General features: G+C 50.6%; 1 protein-coding gene across 1 annotated transcript in view; it reads left to right on the forward strand.

Moving 5' to 3' along the window:
* The first annotated feature begins 2,494 nt into the window (after positions 1–2,494).
* Positions 2,495–19,167, forward strand: part of GFPT2 (glutamine-fructose-6-phosphate transaminase 2) — a 49,390-nt gene continuing 32,717 nt past the window's right edge. The window contains exons 1-3 of the mRNA XM_047867569.1: positions 2,495–2,604; positions 2,843–3,435; positions 19,055–19,162. Of these exons, the coding sequence (XP_047723525.1) occupies positions 3,429–3,435; positions 19,055–19,162 (115 nt within the window). The 5' untranslated portion in view covers positions 2,495–2,604; positions 2,843–3,428. The remainder of the gene's footprint in view (positions 2,605–2,842; positions 3,436–19,054; positions 19,163–19,167) is intronic.

The raw sequence follows: 19,167 nt of genomic DNA on the forward strand, positions 1-19,167 counted from the left end.
AGCATGGGAGCTGTTGAAAGCCCAGCTAGGAATCCCACAGGAGTTAGAGGGCAGCCCTCATCATACCTGGAACCCTATAACCCACTCCAGGACCCAGTGGAAATGTTAAAGGAAAAAAAAGCATCTGAACAGACACTGTGGCCCAAGGCTAGCAAGCACATTCCGTGTCTACCAGGACAGCCGTGGGACTTAATGGACTATGTGGAAAGAGGAGAAGGAAGTAGATTTCTGGGTTTTTTGGGAGAAACCAGTCAGTGAACAAATTCCCCCAGTTATATAAAAGTTGACTTGAGATCTGAAAAAAATGGGCAGGTGAAGAAACCACATCTGTGGCTGCTCTTACCAAATCCAGCATGTGGTCTTATTCTGTTGGCCAGAAGGGTCAAGGTCACTCCTGGAAAGTGAGGCCAGAGCCATCCATGGTGATCAGCCAGGCCCTGTGAGTTTCTGGCTCCAGCTCGATTCTCAGGCACAGGATTCTCCTGGGAGCACAGGTATGGAGCCAGGCTAGGCAAGGCATCTACCCATGGTCTTGTATCCTCCTTCTTCTGAGAGGGGCCATGCCTGGGCCTCCTGATCCAGACCAGCCCCCTACTTCCTGGCTGTGTGACTTGGGGCAGATTGTTTAATCTTACTAAATCCCAGGGGCCTCCTGGGTTGTACCAGGACAGGTCCCTGACTAGGTTGAGGGCAGGAAGGGGCAGCACCTTATAGGTTGGGGCCACCAGCTGCCTAACTGCTTCCCTGAACCTCAGATCACAATTCCAGGAGGTTGAAGCAATCAGGACTCAATTTGGTTGCGAATGACAGAAGTCACTTTGAAGTGCCTCCAGTGAAGATGGGAACTTATTGAGCCTTGATACCAAGAATTCCAGGAGTAAATCTGGCTTTGGCCCCAGCTAAACCCGGGGGCTCCAAAAAATGTGCATCTTCAGGGCTCCTGATGGCCCAGTTAGTTGAGTGTCCTGATTCTAGATTTCAGCTCAGGTCATGATCTCAGGGTCATGGGATCAAGCTCCGTGTCAGGCTTTATGTTCAGTGTGGAGCCTGCTTAAGATTCTCTGTGTCTCTCCCTTTCTCTCTTTCCCTCTTTCCCTCTGTTCCTTTCCCCTGCTCATGCTGTCCTTCTCTCTCTCTCTCTCTCTCAAAAAACAAATGTGCACCTGTCTCCATCCTAGAGATCTGTTTTGCTCTGGATTGCCTCACTCTTGGACAGCTCCTCCCCACCCCACCCCAAAGTTGACAAGAGGGACCCCAGCATCACCAGTCTACCCTCCAGACAGCTGTGCCACCAGACAGGGAAGAAGCTCATCTTTTCTGATCTCTCCCATGTCCCTGAGCAGGTTGTCAAGAGCTCAGCATGAGCCACATGCTGATTCCTGAACCAATACCAGGGCCAGGGGGACCTAGTGGTTATGTGGTCCAGGTCACATAACTAGTCCCAAAGCAGGAGGGATAATGGGCTAGCAGATGCAGATACCTCCACAGGGGTCCTAGCATCCATGCCACTCCTCACTGGGGAGCTGGATAGGAGCTAGGATCCCAGGGCTCCTGGTGTCTTGGTGCTTGCAGAGGGCCTGATGACACCATGCTGTTCCCACCTCAGTTACATAGGGTGGGACTCGAGTTCCCATCTCTGGGCTGGGGCAGAACAGCTTCATCTCCAGACTCCAAACTCCAGCTATCATTGTCAGCAGTGGGACCTTTGCACATGCCTGAACTTCCCTTCTCCAGCCTGTTAACTTCCTCTGGCAAGCTGCCCTGGGTCTACACTGACCTGTACCAACTCCAGCCCCAGCCCAGTCCCAAGCAGAGTCTGGCCCCCTCCCCACCAACCTGCCCTGCCCCCTCCCTGTCTCCCAATCCCAACCTGGAATTTTCTTGTTCTCCTGGTGTCACTGGATTAATGTCTGCCTCCCACCACTCTGTAAGTGCCACAGGAGTCCCTGGAATGGACTATTTCCACTCATCATTAAGTCCCATTAAGCATCAGGACAGGTATGAAGCAGCTGCTTAGGAATGAGGGAATGAATGGATGAACGAAATGAAAGTGACCCTGCAGAGTGAAGGGTGAAAGGCAAACACAGCTGCTCCAGAACCGGTTCCACTGTTTCCCAGCAGGATGACTCAACCAAACCCCTTCCTTACTGTGGCTGAGCCTCAGTTTCCTCAACGGGCAAGTGGGTAAACCAAACACCTTCTCCCCCGTAGGACCTGCAGAGCCCTGGTGAAGCTACAGAGATTAATTACATCAGGAAAAATGCCAGAGACAAGACGCAAAAAGTTTCGTTTTGTGCTCTAACACGACTGGGGAGGATCTGTTTAGAATATCAAGATTTCTTTTTTTTTTTTTTAAGTAAAATAAAAAACACCAGATGGCTTCAAAGTACGCCAGTGTTGGGCCAGTTCTCGTGACCTTCCTCGGGAGACCGAGGCCCGGAGCGCAGTGGGGAGGGGAGGAGACGGCCGGGAACCAGGGCGGAGGAACTCAAGTCTCAGTGACTCACAGCTGGGCCCCATTGGGGCTCTAGGCGGGTGGGCGGAGAAGCCCCTGGCTTGTGCAGGCCAGTGCGCTGAGGACAGGTCCGCCAGCGCTACTCACAGGTCCGCCAGGGCTGCTCCGGGAGGGGGTGGTTCCCTGGGTCGCTCCTGCTTGGCTCACGACCTGGGGGGAAATCCTCATCTTGAAGCTCCGGCTCTCCAGGAAATCCCGGGTTCGAATTCTGCCACTGCCAGAATTTGTCAATTCCGGCTGCCCTGTTTTGGCAAAGTCCCTTTCCACCTCGGAGGGGGCCTCAGTTTTCTCATTTATCAATCAGGCTCTAGAGTTCTCTCCTTACAGAGAGGGGACCAGGCTTGAACACCTACAGTGTGCAGCGATTCTGGTGCCCTCGGAGAAGCCCGGCAAACAGAAGGGCGCACAGGGGAACACGTGCGTCACGCCCGCCATTGTGCTCTGCGTCTTAATCCTCACCAGGACTAGGCAGGTAGGTTCCATTGTCATCCCATTTTACAGACTGGGAAACTGAAGCACAAAGCGATTCAGTCCCCTGTCCAAGGTCCCACGCCTAGACCGAGCCTGAGTCTGGGTCTGAACTCAGACGGTCTCCACCCCCGGGTCCATCTTCAGGACCCGACACCCAGGCGTTACAGACCGAACTTGAGCCTGGGAGCCGCCCCTCGCCCAGTTCCCTGACTCCTGGGGGCCCAGTCCCCACCGTTGTCACGACAACCGGGGGCCAATGGGGAGCAGGCAGGCGGGAGGAGGCCCCGCCCTGGCCCCGCCTCTGGCGGAGGGCTCCGAGCTATAAGGTCCTGAGGCCGAGCGGCGGGAGTCCAGGCCCGCGGAGCGCCAGGCGCGCACGGAATTCCGAGTGTCCAGAGTGCGCAGAGTCCCAGAGCCGCGAAGGGCGCATGCAGCAGCCACGATGTGCGGTGAGTGTGGTGGCCGCGGGTTCCGGCTCCCCAGTCTCTCGGCGCCTGGGCCCGAGAGCCGGGCGCCGGGGACCCGGAGGTGGTGCGGGATGGGGGCATCGATCTGTCCAGGTCCGAGAAGGGGCTTTCACCGGCCGGGCCTGCGTCCTTCTGCCCCTTGTCTCCGAGTGGGTGTCCCAGGGAGGGGTGGGGGAGAAGGGTGCCCAACCCTGGTGTCGGACTTGGTGAGGGCGACCCGGCCCGGCCGCCCACGGAGGGGATGAAATTGGTCCTGTCCGGGGCCTGGACCCTCACAACACAGAGGTATCCTCCCTCCCTCCCCCCATGTCCAGTGAGAAAAGCACCCCAAGTCGCCCACAAAGGCGGCCACGCGCAAGCTCACGCATCCGGGGCGCGGGGTGCCCAGCACTGCTCTCAGCCCACCGCGCCCACCCAGGAGAGGCGACCCCACCTGCAACCTCCCGGCAGCCGGCCGGGCTCGCCCCCGTGGCGTCGGGAGCTGCCCTCGTGCGCTCGGGAAGGGCCTGTGCGTTCTCCTCGCGTGCCAAAATGAACCTCTTGTCCCTAGAAGGGTCGATTCCATGTTGCCACCTCTTTGCTGAAAGAGCTCTCGGCGAGGCTTGGGGGGAAAGGCAGCATGGACCGCCGAGCCTCGAGGCAAAGCTGGGAGAAGGAGTCCGGGACGAGGAGTGGGGCTGGGCTCCGGCGTCCTGAACACCGCGGCGCCTCGGCGCTGTCCCGGGAGACTGCTGGGCCATGGCGAGGGCTGCTGCGGCCCTGCGCGCACATCTGCAATTCCTTACACTCCTGGCTGGGCCGCCTCCGCTGGCTGGGGAGAGGGCCGGGAACTTGTGCTGGGACAAAAGGTCACTGTGCCTTTTTTATTTTTTTTCCTTGAGTAGGATTCAGTTACCCATTCCAGCCTCCTGTGGCTGGAGGACCTGGTGGAACTTTTGAAGCCATGAAAGGCCTCTGTCTGACTTCGCCGAGGGCTGTGGGGCGGGATGTGCCAGCGGTGAGCTCTGGGCCAAGATCTGTACAGGCCTTGTTTCTGAGGCCAACGGCTCCTGAAAGTGTAAAAGAACCACTGACCAAGGAGCCCACAGCTCGCTTTGGGATGCAGACTCCCCCAGGCCAAGCGGGCATCAATTTAAATTCCTGAACTTTCAGCAAAAATCTCCGGGCTCCAGGGCATCGTTAACAATGTATAGGGCTGCCTTGGATGTTTCCCGAGAGAGAGAGAGAGAGAGAGAGAGAGAGAGAGAGAGAAGAAGCAAAGGTGGCAGTTTTGCCAGAAGCCCTTTGGGTTCTAAACCCTTCAGTGTGGCATTCAAGGCCCTTGGCCAACTGGTGGCCTTAAGTGGGCATCAATTTAAATTCCTGAACTTTCAGCAAAAATCTCCGGGCTCCAGGGCATCGTTAACAATGTATAGGCCTGCCTGTGGATGTTTCCCGTGAGAGAGAAAGAGAGAGAGAGAGAGAGAGGGAAAAGAAGCAAAGGTGGCAGTTTTGCCAGAAGACCTTTGGGTTCTAAACCCTTCAGTGTGGCATTCAAGGCCCTTGGCCAACTGGTGGCCTTAGAGCCAGACTAGTGCACTGACCAAGACCCTTGCTCTGCCTCTCCAGCACTGGCAATTTCCCTCCTTTCTCCTCTCAGGTGCCCTTCTGGGCCCGCCTCTCCTCCAGCCTGCCTTCCTGCTTCCAACTTGCATCTAGCTTTCTCTGTTGTCTCTCTGAGCCCATCTCTGCAAAGAGAGATGGGCTCAGACTCTCCAAATCTGGGGTCCTGTTCTGCTCTCTTAAAGGGCTGCATATGTCTTGTCCCCTAAGGAAAGGATGAGCTTTGGCTCTGTGACTACCTATATCCTTACACCAAGCCCCCCCACCCCAGCCTATCCCACCCACCTTGCAGCCCTTGGTTAAGTCAGGGAGTGATATCCAACGTGGGAAAGTTATTTCTTTTCACCTGGGTGCTAATGTGTCATTTACAGAGCCCCTCCCCCCCCAACACTGGCTGAGCACCCCTTGCATGGAGAAGGCCATCCCAAGTCAAACCTGACAACAGCTGCTGTCGAGAATTAAACACGTTGTTCTCGTTTTTTGTTTGTTTGTTTGTTTCTGGATAATGGCCTGTGTGTGCATGACAAGTGATACTGGTTTTCCTTTTTATGGTTGTGTTCTTTTGTGGAACATTTATGTCAGTTTTCAAACACTTGGTCAATTTTATAGAAAAATGCTAAGGCAATGATTGCGTACTTGGTACAAGGACAGGGCAGAAACTGTGAAGAAGCTCCTGGAATAAGTCGCTTACCCTCGTCAACTTTCCATTTGGGGAACTGGAAGCCAAAGGGGTCTGCGCATGCCTATGTCTGAGCAGGAGCAGTCTTAGGTCTTCTCTCTGGGCTGACTGTGGCCCTGCTGTGATCTGCCACCTCGAATGCCACCTGTGATGTGGTCACATCTTCAGGGCTGTTCCGTCCATGGTCAGCAGGGGTTGAGCTGAGAGCCTTCCCTTCAGCTGCTAATGACCAGGCTTAGGTTGGCTCTTACTCCCCGTTGTGTACACCACTTCTCCCGCAGAAACCTGGACCCAGTGCTAGCTGACCCTGCACACACTGAGAAGATGCCCCTCAGAGCTTCAGTGCACTGAGAGTTTAGCTGAGGGACAGGTAGGTTTTGTTGACATCTGAGAGACGCTGGCATGTTGCTGTCTGCCAATAGAAAGGTTATTATCTTCCCATTCCTCCTCTCCTTCCTTCTTTGCTCAGCCATTAGTGAAGTGCTGCTCCTGGAGAGGTCCTGTGTTTTCCAGGCCCTGGGGCCACATGGGCACGAGCCTCCCCTCAGAGAAGGGACAAGGAGTTGGAGAGGCAGGTGGTCACCAAGCAGGGATGGGGTAGCTCACTAGGTAAAAGCTGCCACAGAGAGAAGACATCTGACACAAGCCACAGCCTGGTAACTCTGTGCCAAACCAGTCGGCAGACATCTTTCTGTGTGGTACACAGGGCTTAAACTTTATGTTTTAAAGTCCTCCATTACAAAATTGGGAGATTTCACATAAGTAGGGAGGATTTTCAAGTTCTCTTGAAAAAATCTGAAGATGAGCAGCCCTGAGTTATATATATCTGAATAATGCACGGTGGCCCCTAGGATGATGGGTGCTAGCTCACCAGTCCTCCTGCCCAGCTGCCTCACTCACTGATGTTACCTGATGGCCCACACGCAGTCTGAGTTGAGACCCCAGCACAGCAGAGGCAGGGAGCACTAACTTTCCCAGGAACAGTACTGCAAGAGCCTGGCCTCAAGTATGAGCTCCACAGAGAGAAGAGGGTGACAGGTGTGCCAGGCTGAGAGCACAGCATGTTCAAGGGCATGGCGGTGTAGACCACGCATGCATGAGAGTTTGGCAAAAAGGATTGCACTTACCATCCATGAATTATTTTTTTTAATGTTTTATTTATTTTTGAGAGAGAGAGAGAGAGAGCATGCAGGGAGGGGAGGGGCAGAAAGAGGGGGGCAGAGAATCCGAAGCAGGCTCTGCACTGACAACAGGGACCCCAGTGTGGGACTTGAACTCACAAACCATGAGATCATGAGCTGAGCTTATGTCAAGTCAGACGCTCAACCAAGTGAGCCACCCAGTTGCACCCCCATCCATGAATTCTTAAATCTGCCCTATCCTTTACTCCTGAATTTAGTAATTTATGAGAGGGGAGGAAAAAAACTTGGCCATGAAAATTAGCAAATTCTTAGATTTTGCTAGAAGGTAAAAAGACTTTGAAGTCGTTATCTTTTGTCTTAGTTGGTATATTAGTTTCTGCTGGCTGCTGTAACAAATTACCACAAGCTTGTTGCTTTAAAACAACCTAAATTTATTTTCTCACAGTTTCGGAGGCTAGAAGTCCAAAACTCAGTTTTATGGGACCAAAATCAAGGTGTCAGCAGGGCCCCACTTTCTCTGGACACTCTAGGGAAGAATCTGTCCCTTGCCTCTTCCAGCTTTTGTGGCTGCCAGCATCCCTCGGCTTGCATCTCTTGATTCCAGTCTGTGCCTCTGTGGTCACCTCACCTTCTCTTCCATGTCAAATGTCCCTCTGCCTCCCTTTCATAACAATACTTGTGACTGCATTTAGGGCCCAACTGGATAATACAGGAAAGTCTCCCATCTCAAGATCTTTAATTTAATCATATCTCCAAAGACCTTTTTGCATCAAGATATTTTTATAGCTTCCAGGGATTAGGATCCGATATCTTTGAGGGCCATTGTTTATTTATCCATTATCCAATAATTTTTAAAAACATTTTTAATGTTTATTTATTTCAAGAGAGAGAGAGAGTATGTGATCAGGGGAAGGGCAGAGAGAGAGGTAGACACAGAATCCAAAGCAGGCTCCAGGCTCTGAGCTGTCAGCACAGAGCCTGACCCAGGGCTTCAAGGCTTGAACTCATGAACTGTGAGATCATGACCTGAGCTGAAGGCAGACACTTTACCGACTGAGACACCCAGCTTCCCCTATCCATTATCCAATAATTTATCCATTATTATTTGGGCTCTGGCTTTTAGGTGCCTTCCCCAAGAATAGTCCAATGTTGCTAATCTCAGATGGTCAAGTCATGGCCACAGGGATGTTGGCCAGAGGCTACCAGTCTCCCCTCTATGTCTGACACACACATGGAAGTGCCCTGGTCCCAGAACTTGCAGACTGGACCCACCATAGTAAGAAGGTGAATGTAGGCATCAAAGACCCCATCCTTCACTGGCATGGTGCTACATACCCCATTTGACCAAATAGTTTCCAGTTTTTCTAGAAGTCAGGGCTTGTGTCCTGTAAATATGGCACTCACTCCATTTGGCCTCCATGCATGTAGATATTCTTCCTACTCATCTCTTCCCTGTGAGAAGCAGGTGTGGTTTCATTCCCCAGAATCAAAAGGGGCCAGGACACACACACACACACACACACACACACACACACACACACACACGTCTATCTGCTTGCACAGCAGTCTTTAGGAGAGCTTGTCATGTGCTTAGGGGGGTTGTCTCTCATTTCAGCTGAGGAAACAGAGTTCCAGGGAGTTTACAAGACACAGGGGAGAGCTCAGACTTCTGGCTCTGGGAACCCCGTCATATCTAACACTCCTTTCCTCCCTGTAATGGTTCAGTTCATGGAAGGGTACCTCAGAAGGGGCTGGACTGGAGTTCTTGGGGAACAGACTCTGGGGTCAGATTGCTTGCCTTGCTATGTCCCCAAGCCACAAGAGCCTCGCCAAACAGAGCCCCTGCTCAGGGATGTGCTGCTAAATGTTTGACCACCAGCTCACCATGGCTAATTTCAGGTCATCAATGTGAAGTCCCTGATGGTGGAGTTGAGAAGAGGTGCATATGGTTGGCTCACGGAAGCCAGTCCTAGAAGTTCCCAAACCCTGCTGGCATCCTGCCCACAAGACCACTGTGTGCACTCTCAGACAGACGGCTTCCCAGAAGCCATCTGGGGAGGGGCTCAGGGCTGGAAGTGATCTTCCCACCTCCTCCTCCCCTTCATCACGCCATTCCTCCATCAGTTGGTCTTATTCACTGGGGGTTTCCCAAGTTCACAGGAACCTTCTGGAAATTCGGTGATGTAACATTAGCAGACAGTGCTTTTACATTGAAGGATTATTTTCATATTTAGTGAAATTTTCTCGTAAAGGGAGATGGACTGGAGGTTACAAACACCCTTGGGAAAAGGTTCTGGAGACTGATGCAAAAAGAAGCAAGTTGATCTGATCGGCTGTCTCTTTCGTTTTCCGAGGGAATATTTCACCAAAAAAAGTTTGACTTTATTTTTACGGCCAAATTTTGGCAGTTTAAACAAGACTTCACACTTTCTTGTAAGCGTGTTTTAGTACAATTTAGAGTATATGTTGTTTCTCCCTTTGCTCTTTGTGAAATCCTGAAATGACAAGGACAACAAGAACTTTTTTCTTAAAAATAGAAATGCCTTGCCCACATTTACTGCAGGAAGTGGAGTCTCCTGTTATCACAGGGATTCCAGTGGTGCGGTAAACTTTAACCCATGGGGTCCCAGAGAAGCCAGAGGGAGGGTGAGGCCGTCCTCAGAGGAGCCAGTTCCCTCCTGACCTTGAGCCAGGCTTTGGGGTACCTGTGTCTTTGTGTGAGAACACTGCCATGGGACCTCTCATCCCCTTGGCACCTCTGCCTTTGGTCTTGCTTCTGTGAGGAGGCAGCAGGAATTGTAGTCCCCATGCATCAATATGGTGCTGCCCAGAGAGGTCACAGCCTCCACTGTGGTCCTCTTGGTTGGCCCAGTGGCCTTCCTGACCTGGGGGCCTCATCCAGGAGAGTAGACCTGCTCCATAACTAATACCCAACAGTCAAACCCACACTCACACCCACACACACTCACACACACCCAACACTCAAACCCACACTCACACCGATACACACTCACACCCACCCAACACTCAAACCCACACACACACACCCTACGCTCAAACTCACACTCACACCTATACACACACTCCACACTCAAACCCACACTCACACCGATACACACTCACACCCACCCAACACTCAAACCCACACTCATATCCACACCCACCCAACACTCAAACACACACTCACACCTATACACACCCAACATTCAAACCCACATTCACACCCACACACACACTCACTCCACACTCAAACCCACACTCACACCCATACACACACACACCCAACACTCAAACTCACACTCACACCCATACACATTCACACCCACCCAACACTCAAACCCACACTCATATCCACACCCACCCAACACTCAAACACACACTCACACCCATACACTCACACACACAACAGTCAAACCCACACACACATACCTAACACTCAAACCTATACTCACACCTATACATGCTCATACTCATACACACCCACAGACACCCAACACTCAAACCCACATTCACACCCACACATGCTCATACTCATGCACACTCACACCCAACACTCAAATACAAATTCACACATACACATGCACACTCATACTCTCACACACACCCAACACTCAAACACACATTCACATCCACTCATATATACTCACATACCCCAACACGCTCACTCACACACATACACACCCTGATACTCAGACACTCACATGTATACACACATTCTCACAAACACACATGCTCAGGAATTTTGTGAGAAAAAAATCCAACCGGCATGTCTTCTGCCTGGGTGGAGAGTAAGCCGACTTGAGAACTGGACTAGTATCTAATCTGTACTAGGCTCGTGGACTAAAAAGGTCAGCCCCTTCAGTGCGGAGAAGCATGGGATGGTGGTGGAGAAAGCACCCTCAGTCCTGGGGGGGGGGGGCGGGGGGTGCCCAGCCCGGCTGGGTGGTAATGTGCACCCGTGGAGTGAGCCCCTAACCCTTGGGGGATGCAGGCTGGATCTCTGCCTCGAACCGTCCACCCTCACTTACAGTGAGGGCAGGCCTTTCATTGGGAAGCTAATGCCTAGAGGGAAGGAGAGATTTTCCAAAACTGTAGTCACAGATTCATAATACAGACCCCAGCCTGCCCACTGTGAATTTGACCTCTTCCCTCATCCTCCAGGCCTCAAATAGCCCCTGCTCCTCTCTGCCATCCCAGGCATTCCAAGGGTTATAAAGAAGATTCTAGGAGTTTGGTGCTCTCAGTTTTGGCTATGTGTCCGGGGGACTTGGCCTCCCTATTTGATCATTGTCGTCATCTGTCACTCCGAGGCTGAGAGTCCCCTGCCTGCATGGAAGGACCTCATTGTGGTGCCTTTCATCCTGAGTTCCAGTATGATCTTTCATGCTGTTTGCAGAGGGTGTGTTGGATCCCCCAAGACCCCAAGGTGAGCCAGGCAGAGGGGCCACTAGTCTCCATCCTGCCTCCATCTGGAGCTTTTCCTGGGGTTTAATTTGGCTTTTCTCCTTTTCACTCACTTTCCCCATGTGATTTAAGAGTAGGGCCCTGGGAAGCTGTTTGGAAGCTCTGGATGCCAGAGTGGGGTGTGGGCACGGGGCAGGTGCTGAGCTGGGGTGGTTGGGCCAGAGTGGCCTCTGTCCCAAGTCTAGGCATTTCTTTAAGCCACCTCAGGAGGGATCTTACCGTCTTGCCTGTGCAAGGGAGGGAGGGACACAGGAGGAGCCAGACTTGCTGTAGTTGCCGTGACCCGGAGGGGCAGAGAAAGTGGAGTCAGAAGCAGGAATGTCTGGTGGGGGCCAAGAAGGAGTCTCCCAGGGATCGAGAGAGGGCATGGCAGCATGGCCTGGACCCCACCAGTGGAGCTCAGAGGTTTTTTCATCAGGGTGGGCATCTCCCCCCAAAAACCAAGTCACCTCTATGGGAGCTATTTCTCACTCCTTGGGGTAGGACCGTAAGACAGGGCTTATGCTGATTTGGGGGGAGCACCAGGGAGACAACCTGCAGTCACTCAGATAAACCCGGCTGTGACTCACTACAAGAGCCAGAGGTACTCTGTCTGTCCATGGGAACCACAGTCTTGGCACAAGACGTCATGAGGATCAGACAAGATAAGGTTCTGAAAGTATTGGCTTCCTGTGCATCCCCCGCATTTTCTACGTGGGCACCTCACACTACCCAGAAGTGGGAACACCCCTGGGTGACCCTGAGCCCGCCCTTTTATACATGGGAAGGTGTGCTCAGGCAGAGTTTCCCCTCCTTGTGGCCATCGTTCTTCTGGGTGAGCGGGACTGGGGAGTCATGGAGAAGTCTGCAAAGTCAGACTGGGCTGGATGACAATCCCATACCCCCCAATATCTCATTCATAGAGCCGCACATGGTAAAATAGAATATATGGGCACGTGGCGAAATATTGTAACCTTACAAAGAGCACATGTGGAGTGGAAAGGAAGTTTCTGCCCTACATCCAGTCCCCTCCTCAGGGGCAACCACTGCCCCCACCCCCGCCCAGGTCTCGGGTGCCCTTCCAGAAATACGTGTCTCCCCACCCCTCCTTGCATAATTTACTCCTGTTCTGTGAGCTGCTTTCTCCCCTGACACATCTTGGAGATGTAGCTTGTTTTCCAGGAAAACACCGAGCTTCACTTCATTCTCTATGGAAGGCCACTTGCCTATGGTCCCACAGGGGCCCCACCACATGGCTGCACTGCCACTTCCCTGGCCCCTGCCACGCAGCAGGCTGTCCCCAGTCTCCAGCACTGAGCGACCATCCTCCTGCACTCACACATACCCCACTGCGGAGTTATCTGTTGGATACATTCCTAGCAACAGCTCTGGCCAACAGATGTGTACATTTTTAATTTTGAAAGATTGCCAAATTGCCTCCCAAAAAGGGTGCACAAATTTAAACTCTTGCTTCTTGTCAAACTCTTGGATCTTTGCTGATCTCATAGGTGAAAAATGGATCCTCACTGCTGTTCTTTTTACAGATGCAAGGGATTCCAGACAGGAATTCTGACGTGCATGGCAAAAGAAATGCCTGAGAAAAGCAGTTTTATTCCATTTCTTAAATTAAAAAAAAAAAATCTTTTGGGCGCCTGGGTGGCTTGGTCGTTTGAGCGTCCGACTTCGGCTCTGGTCATGATCTCGCGGTTTGTGAGTTCGAGCCCCACATCAGGCTCTGTGCTGACAGCTCAGGGCCTGGCGCCTATTTCGGATTCTGTGTCTCCCCCACTCTCTGCCCCTCCCCCATTCACACCCTGTCTCTCTCTCCTTCAAAAATCAATAAACATTTAAAAAAATCTTTTTTTGATGTTTATTTATTTTTGAGAGAAAGACAGAGCACAAGCTGGGGGGTGGGGGGGCGGGGCGGGGGCAGAGAGAGAGAGGGAGACACAGAATCCAAAGCAGGCTCCGGGCTCCGAGCTGTCAGCACAGAGCCTGACGCGGGGCTTGAACTCACGAACTGTGAGATCATGACCTGAGCCGAAGTCAGACGCTTGACCGACTGAGCCACCACCCAGGCGCCCCAAATTTTTTTAAAATAGTAAGAGCATGATGTCAAGGCCGTTTTATTTACTTCATCTCAGTAGAGTGCAGGGAGAAGCCTGCCAAGAGGGAGAGCTGCAAGGGGAGAGAGATGGTGCTTAGTTTAATGAAAGAGCTTATTGAATAGATGTCAGCATGCAAGAGATTTTAGTTCGAAATTAGATTTATGCCTTCTTGTGCAAAGACCTCGGAAACCACTCCTGGCAGCTGCCCCCCCCGCCCCCCGCCCCCCCAGAATATTCTCCCAAACTGTGCCCGAGTGGCTGGGTGTGGACACAGCTGGTGGTCCTCAGGACAAGGGCGCTTTAACCAGCCCAGCCGCCGCTGGGGCTCTGGCAGCAGCACCCCCACATTCCCACCAAGAAGGCTACTCTGGATCTGAGAGCCAGAGACACACTCGAAGAACATACATGCCTGACAGGAGTTCAGACTGTTGGCCGGCCCGGAGAAGGGGAGTTGCAGGAGACAGGTGGACAACAGAGGCCCTAGAGCACTCTCATGAAAGTATCTCAGATTTAAAACCTTTCCAGAGTTTATACAGGGGCCTTCAAGTCATCTGCAATGCCTGTCAGCTCCCCTTCGTGAGGCGCAGCTGTAATTCTAGAAGGATTCCCGGGATGCCAGGGAAGACTCCAAAAACGATCAGACAGAATTGTCTCACGTAGCTCTGTGGTCTTTACAGTGACTGGAATTTGACCACGTTCCCCTCCCCTCCCCCCCCCCCCCCCGAGAACTTTGATATTTTGCAGAATAATTAATATTATGAAAAGTTTCACCCACACAGAGACTATAAAAATTAATGTTATGAAAAGTTTCACCTGGGGACACCTAGGTGGCTTAGTTGGTTGAGCGTGTGACTTCGGCTCAGGTCATGATATCACAGTTCATGAGTTCAAGCCCTGCGTCGGGCTCACTGCTGTCAGCACAGAGCCCCGCTTTGGATCCTCTGTCTCTGTCTTTGTCTCTCTCTCTCTCTCTCTGCCCCTCCCCCCTCTCAAAAAATAAATAAACAGCAAAACAACAACAACAACAACAACAACAACAAAGAAAGAAAGAAAAGTTTCACCTGAACATAGATTGTAGTGATGGTTGGACAACTCTGTGAACACAGAGTTGACCCTCGAACAATTGGGGAGTTAGGGGCACGAACACTCCACACAGTCGAAAATCTCCAGATAACTTTGACTCCCCCCAAACCCAGCTACTAATAACCTACTGTTGATCGGAAGCCTCACCAATAAGCAGTAACACATATTTTGTATGTTCTATGGAGTCTATACTGTGTCCTTACAATAAAGTGAGCTAGGGAAAAGAAAACGTTATGAAGAAAAGCATAAGGAAGAGAAAAAGATATTTACAGTACAGTTCTGAAGTTATCAAAAAAAGTCCACCCGAGCACTTCAAACCCGTGTTGTTCAATGATCAACTGTACTGAAAACCACTGAACTGTACAATTGAAATGGGAGAATATTAAGGTATGTGACTTATATCTGAATGGAACTGTTCAAAATTTTATAGTATTTCCATTAGAAGGTAACTATTCGGTTGTTTTTTTTTAATGAGCAAGGTGACAAAAATACATCATCTGCCCAGATGTGTTGAGGTCTGGAGTGTAGGGTAAAGTGTGAACTCCTGTGACCCAAACGCTCAGCAGCCCTGTGGGGACAGGCGCCTTTGCTGGGGAGGTGCCCTGACTATACACAAGGCCTTACACTCAACGCCTCTCACCTGATCTAGTGTCAGCCAGGAAGACAAAAATAGCTGACCACCAAAATTACCCTTAGCCATTTTAAAAAGAAAGCATCTGTAACTGCTCAGAAAGCACAGTGTTCATGTTTTTTTATAGAGAAATTCTGGGAGCACGTGGGTGGCTTAGTCAGTTAAGCGTCCGACTTTGGTTCAGGTCATGATCTTGCAATTCATGGGTTGGAGACCCGCATGGGGCTCTGTGCTGACAGCTCGGAGCCTGGAGCCTGCTTTGGATTCTGTGTCTCTGTCTCTCTCTGCCCCTACCCCGCTGTGCTCTGTCTCTCTCTCTCTCTCTCTCAAAAATAAATAATAAAAGAAATTATATAGAAATTCTGCACTTTAATACTTGTGTGCAAATATATACTGTGTATGGTAATGCACAGGACGTAAGAATGAAAAATAGCATTAAAAATTTTTTTTAATGTTCATTTATTTTTGAAGGAAAGAGAGACAGAGCGTGAACAGGGGAGGGGCAGAGAGAGAGGGAGACACGGAATCTGAAGCAGGCTCCAGGCTCTGAGCTGTCAGCACAGAGCCCGATGCGGGGCTCGAACTCCCGAACCATGAGATCACGACCTGAGCTGAAGTCAGATGCTTAACCAACTGAGCCAGCCAGGTGCCCCTCAAATTACCATTTTTAGCACCTCTGAATTTCATCGCCTCTCTTTTGTCTACGTCTAGAAGAATGAATTTTAGCAAATTAAATGTTCATATAATGTGACCCTACTCACTGCTTAGGGATACAACATTCCTTTAATGGACATTTTGTCATTCATTCAGATACACTATACTGATTTGAACCTAATCTTCTTAATGACTGGAGATATTACGGGAGGTTTTGTGTATAATTGTGGTCAACCCTCAGGCAGGTTGTCCTCTCTGTGGTTCATCTTTGGCATTTTCCCCCTTCCCCCCCCCCCCCAGTTTTATTGAGATATAATTGACATGTAACACTGTAAAAGTTTTAGGTGTACTCAATGCTTTGCTATATGTATATATTGTGAAATGATCACCACAATAAGGTTAAACAACCATCACTTCACACGGTTAACATTTTCTCCTCCTGATGAGAACTTTTTTTTTTAAGTTTATTTATTTATATTTGAGAGAGAGAGAGAGAGAGCACAGAAGGGGCAGAGAGGGAGAGAGAAAATCCCAAGCAGGCTCCACACTGTCAGCACAGAGCCCCATGCGGGGCTCAAACTTATGAACCATGAGATCATGACCTGAGCCCAAGTCGGACACTTAACCAACACTGAGCTACCTAGATGCCCCCCTCCTGATGAGAACTTTAAGGAGCTACTCTCTTTGCATCTTTCAAATGTACAATACAGTATTGTTAACTATAGTCAGCATGTTGTGCATTACATCCTCAGGACTTACTTATCTTATAACTGGAAGTTTATACCTTTTGACCATCTTTGCCTAATTCTCCCATCTCCTACTCCTCCACCTCTGGCAGCCACCAAGCTGATCTCTGTATCAATGAGTTTGGTTTTTTTCAGATTCCACATATGAGATCATACAGTATTTGTCTTTCTTCTGTCTGATTTATTTCATGCAGCATAATGCCCTCAAGTGCCATCCATGTTGTTGCAAATGGCAGGATTTTCTTCTTTTTTATGGCCAAATGATATTCCATTGTAAATATTTATCCATCCATCTGTGGATGGACACTTGGGTTGTTTCTATGTGTTGGTTATTGTAATAATGCTGCAATGAACGTGGGGGTGCAGATATCTGGCAAATTTTTAATCCTGGTAAGACCTTTCCAGCATCCCAGAAAAACAGTAGGAAAATTAAAAAATCAAATCATTGGGTGCCTGAGTGACTCAGTCAGTTAAGCATCCAACTTTAGCTCAGGTCATGATGTCACGGTTCGTGAGTTTGAGCCCCGCGTCCGGGCTCTGTGACGAAAGCTCATAGCCTGGAGCCTGGACGCAGTTTCTGTGTCTCCCTCGCCCTCTGTCCCTCCCCTGCTTGTGCTCTGTCTCTCTCAAAAATAAACATTAAAAAAAATTTTTTTAATCAAATCATTAAAATTTGGAAAATAAACCTTTTAACTCCATTCATCCCTGAGGAAGCCCTGCCTGGTGGTTAGGAGCATTTAAGTCCTAAGGTCAGGTCTCCTTGGTTCCCAGTCACAGCCTCCCAAGCTTCTGTTCTAGAAAGTAAAGGGAGGTAATGGTAGATACAGCCTCTGAACTTTGATTGACACCTCTGAGCTTTGACTGACACCTGTATGGGAACGGTTGGCCCAGTGCCTGGCACATAGTGAGTTCTCAATAAGATGAGTTACTATGGGGTACCCTGGGTGGCTCAGTTGGTTAAGCGTCTGACTCTTGGTTTTGGCTCAGGTCATGATATCACAGTTCATGGGTTCGAGCCCCATGTCGGGCTCTGTGGTGATAGTGCAAAGCCTGCTTAGGATCTCTCTCTCTCTCTCTCTCTCTCTCTCTCCTACCCCCCCATCTCACTCTCTCTGTCTCTTTCAAAATAAATAAACTTTAAAAAAAAAAGGTGAGTTATAAATATTCCTGAAGGCCAGTATTGTTCATGATCCATACTCTTGCTTCCCTGATTAATGCAGATTTACAGTCGTTCTATTCCACATGCATTTATTGAGTAAGGACGGTATGCCAAGACACAGTGAGAAATGAAAAAATAGAAGTGCCAGCCTGTGTCCTTGTCAGCGGATGTAGATGTCTCAGGATGCAAGAGCACTGGGGTGGCCCAAAACCGGGGAGTCTGGGGCCTGAACAAGCCTGCTGGGGGGGGGGCGGGGTCAGAGCTGAGCTTTGAGGACAGCAGGTTTTCCCAAGTGGAGCAGGGAGGACAGAAGGACAGAGGGACGTCAGGGTAGGGAACTCGCAGGGCAGGACAGAGACAGATCAAGGGTCCATAGTCTTTTTTTTTTTTTTTTTTAAATAATTTTTTTTTCAACGTTTTTATTTTTTTGGGACAGAGAGAGACAGAGCATGAACAGGGGAGGGGCAGAGAGAGAGGGAGACACAGAATCGGAAACAGGCTCCAGGCTCTGAGCCATCAGCCCAGACTCCGATGCGGGGCTCGAACTCACGGACCGCGAGATCGTGACCTGGCTGAAGTCGGACGCTTAACCGACTGCGCCACCCAGGCGCCCCAAGGGTCCATAGTCTTAATGAGGGAGGGAGTGGAGCAGCTTAGAGAGAGCCAACGTGACGGCTGTTACTTCCTATTTGGGAAAATGTTATTTCGAAATACAAATATGGAGAATAAAGCCAAATAAAATCTTGGAGTGCAGGCCTCCCTTGAAGGTAGGGATTCTCCAGGGGCCAAGAGATGATTTTGGTTTTGCTGTTGCGAAAGTAGCATTTATTGATGCTAAAGCTCCAGGCAACAGGGCTGAGCAGGAAGGAGTAAAGGCCTCAGCCTTTGTCTTCACCTGCTGCAGCCTCCTTCACCTGCTGTGACCTCCTTAGGACCCTTCCCGGGCATATTCTGTGCAAATCAAGGAATCCACATGGGTTGGGACCTCGAGATGTCCCTTGGTGGTTGGGTGGTTTGGCTGATCTTTGCTGTTATAAATGTTGCCATGGTGAAAGCCGGGTCACGTGACTGCGTCCATAGGAGAAATTCTCTGCGGTGAAATCCCAAGGCCAAGGAGTACGCATTCGTTCTTCACATGCTACGCGAGACTTCTTGTCCCTGGCTGGGCTGCTTGCTGGGGCTGTCCTTTCGGAAGCAGAGGGGAGCACACCGTTCTTCGGCTATGTCAGGGGAAGGCCACGCACGCAGCCAGGAAGGCCTCCCGGGATGTCAGCTGGGTCCCCAGAAGCATTTCTTTTTCCCTCAACACCAACCGAGTGATTTACAAACATGTTGGTTCCCCCTCTGTTAACAGGAATCTTCGCCTACATGAACTACAGAGTCCCCCGGACGAGGAAGGAGATTTTCGAAACCCTCATCAAGGGCCTGCAGAGGCTTGAGTACAGAGGCTATGACTCGGCAGGTAGG

The sequence above is a fragment of the Prionailurus viverrinus genome, chromosome A1 (genome assembly GCF_022837055.1).
Source record: "Prionailurus viverrinus isolate Anna chromosome A1, UM_Priviv_1.0, whole genome shotgun sequence".
Classification (NCBI taxonomy): domain Eukaryota; kingdom Metazoa; phylum Chordata; class Mammalia; order Carnivora; family Felidae; genus Prionailurus; species Prionailurus viverrinus.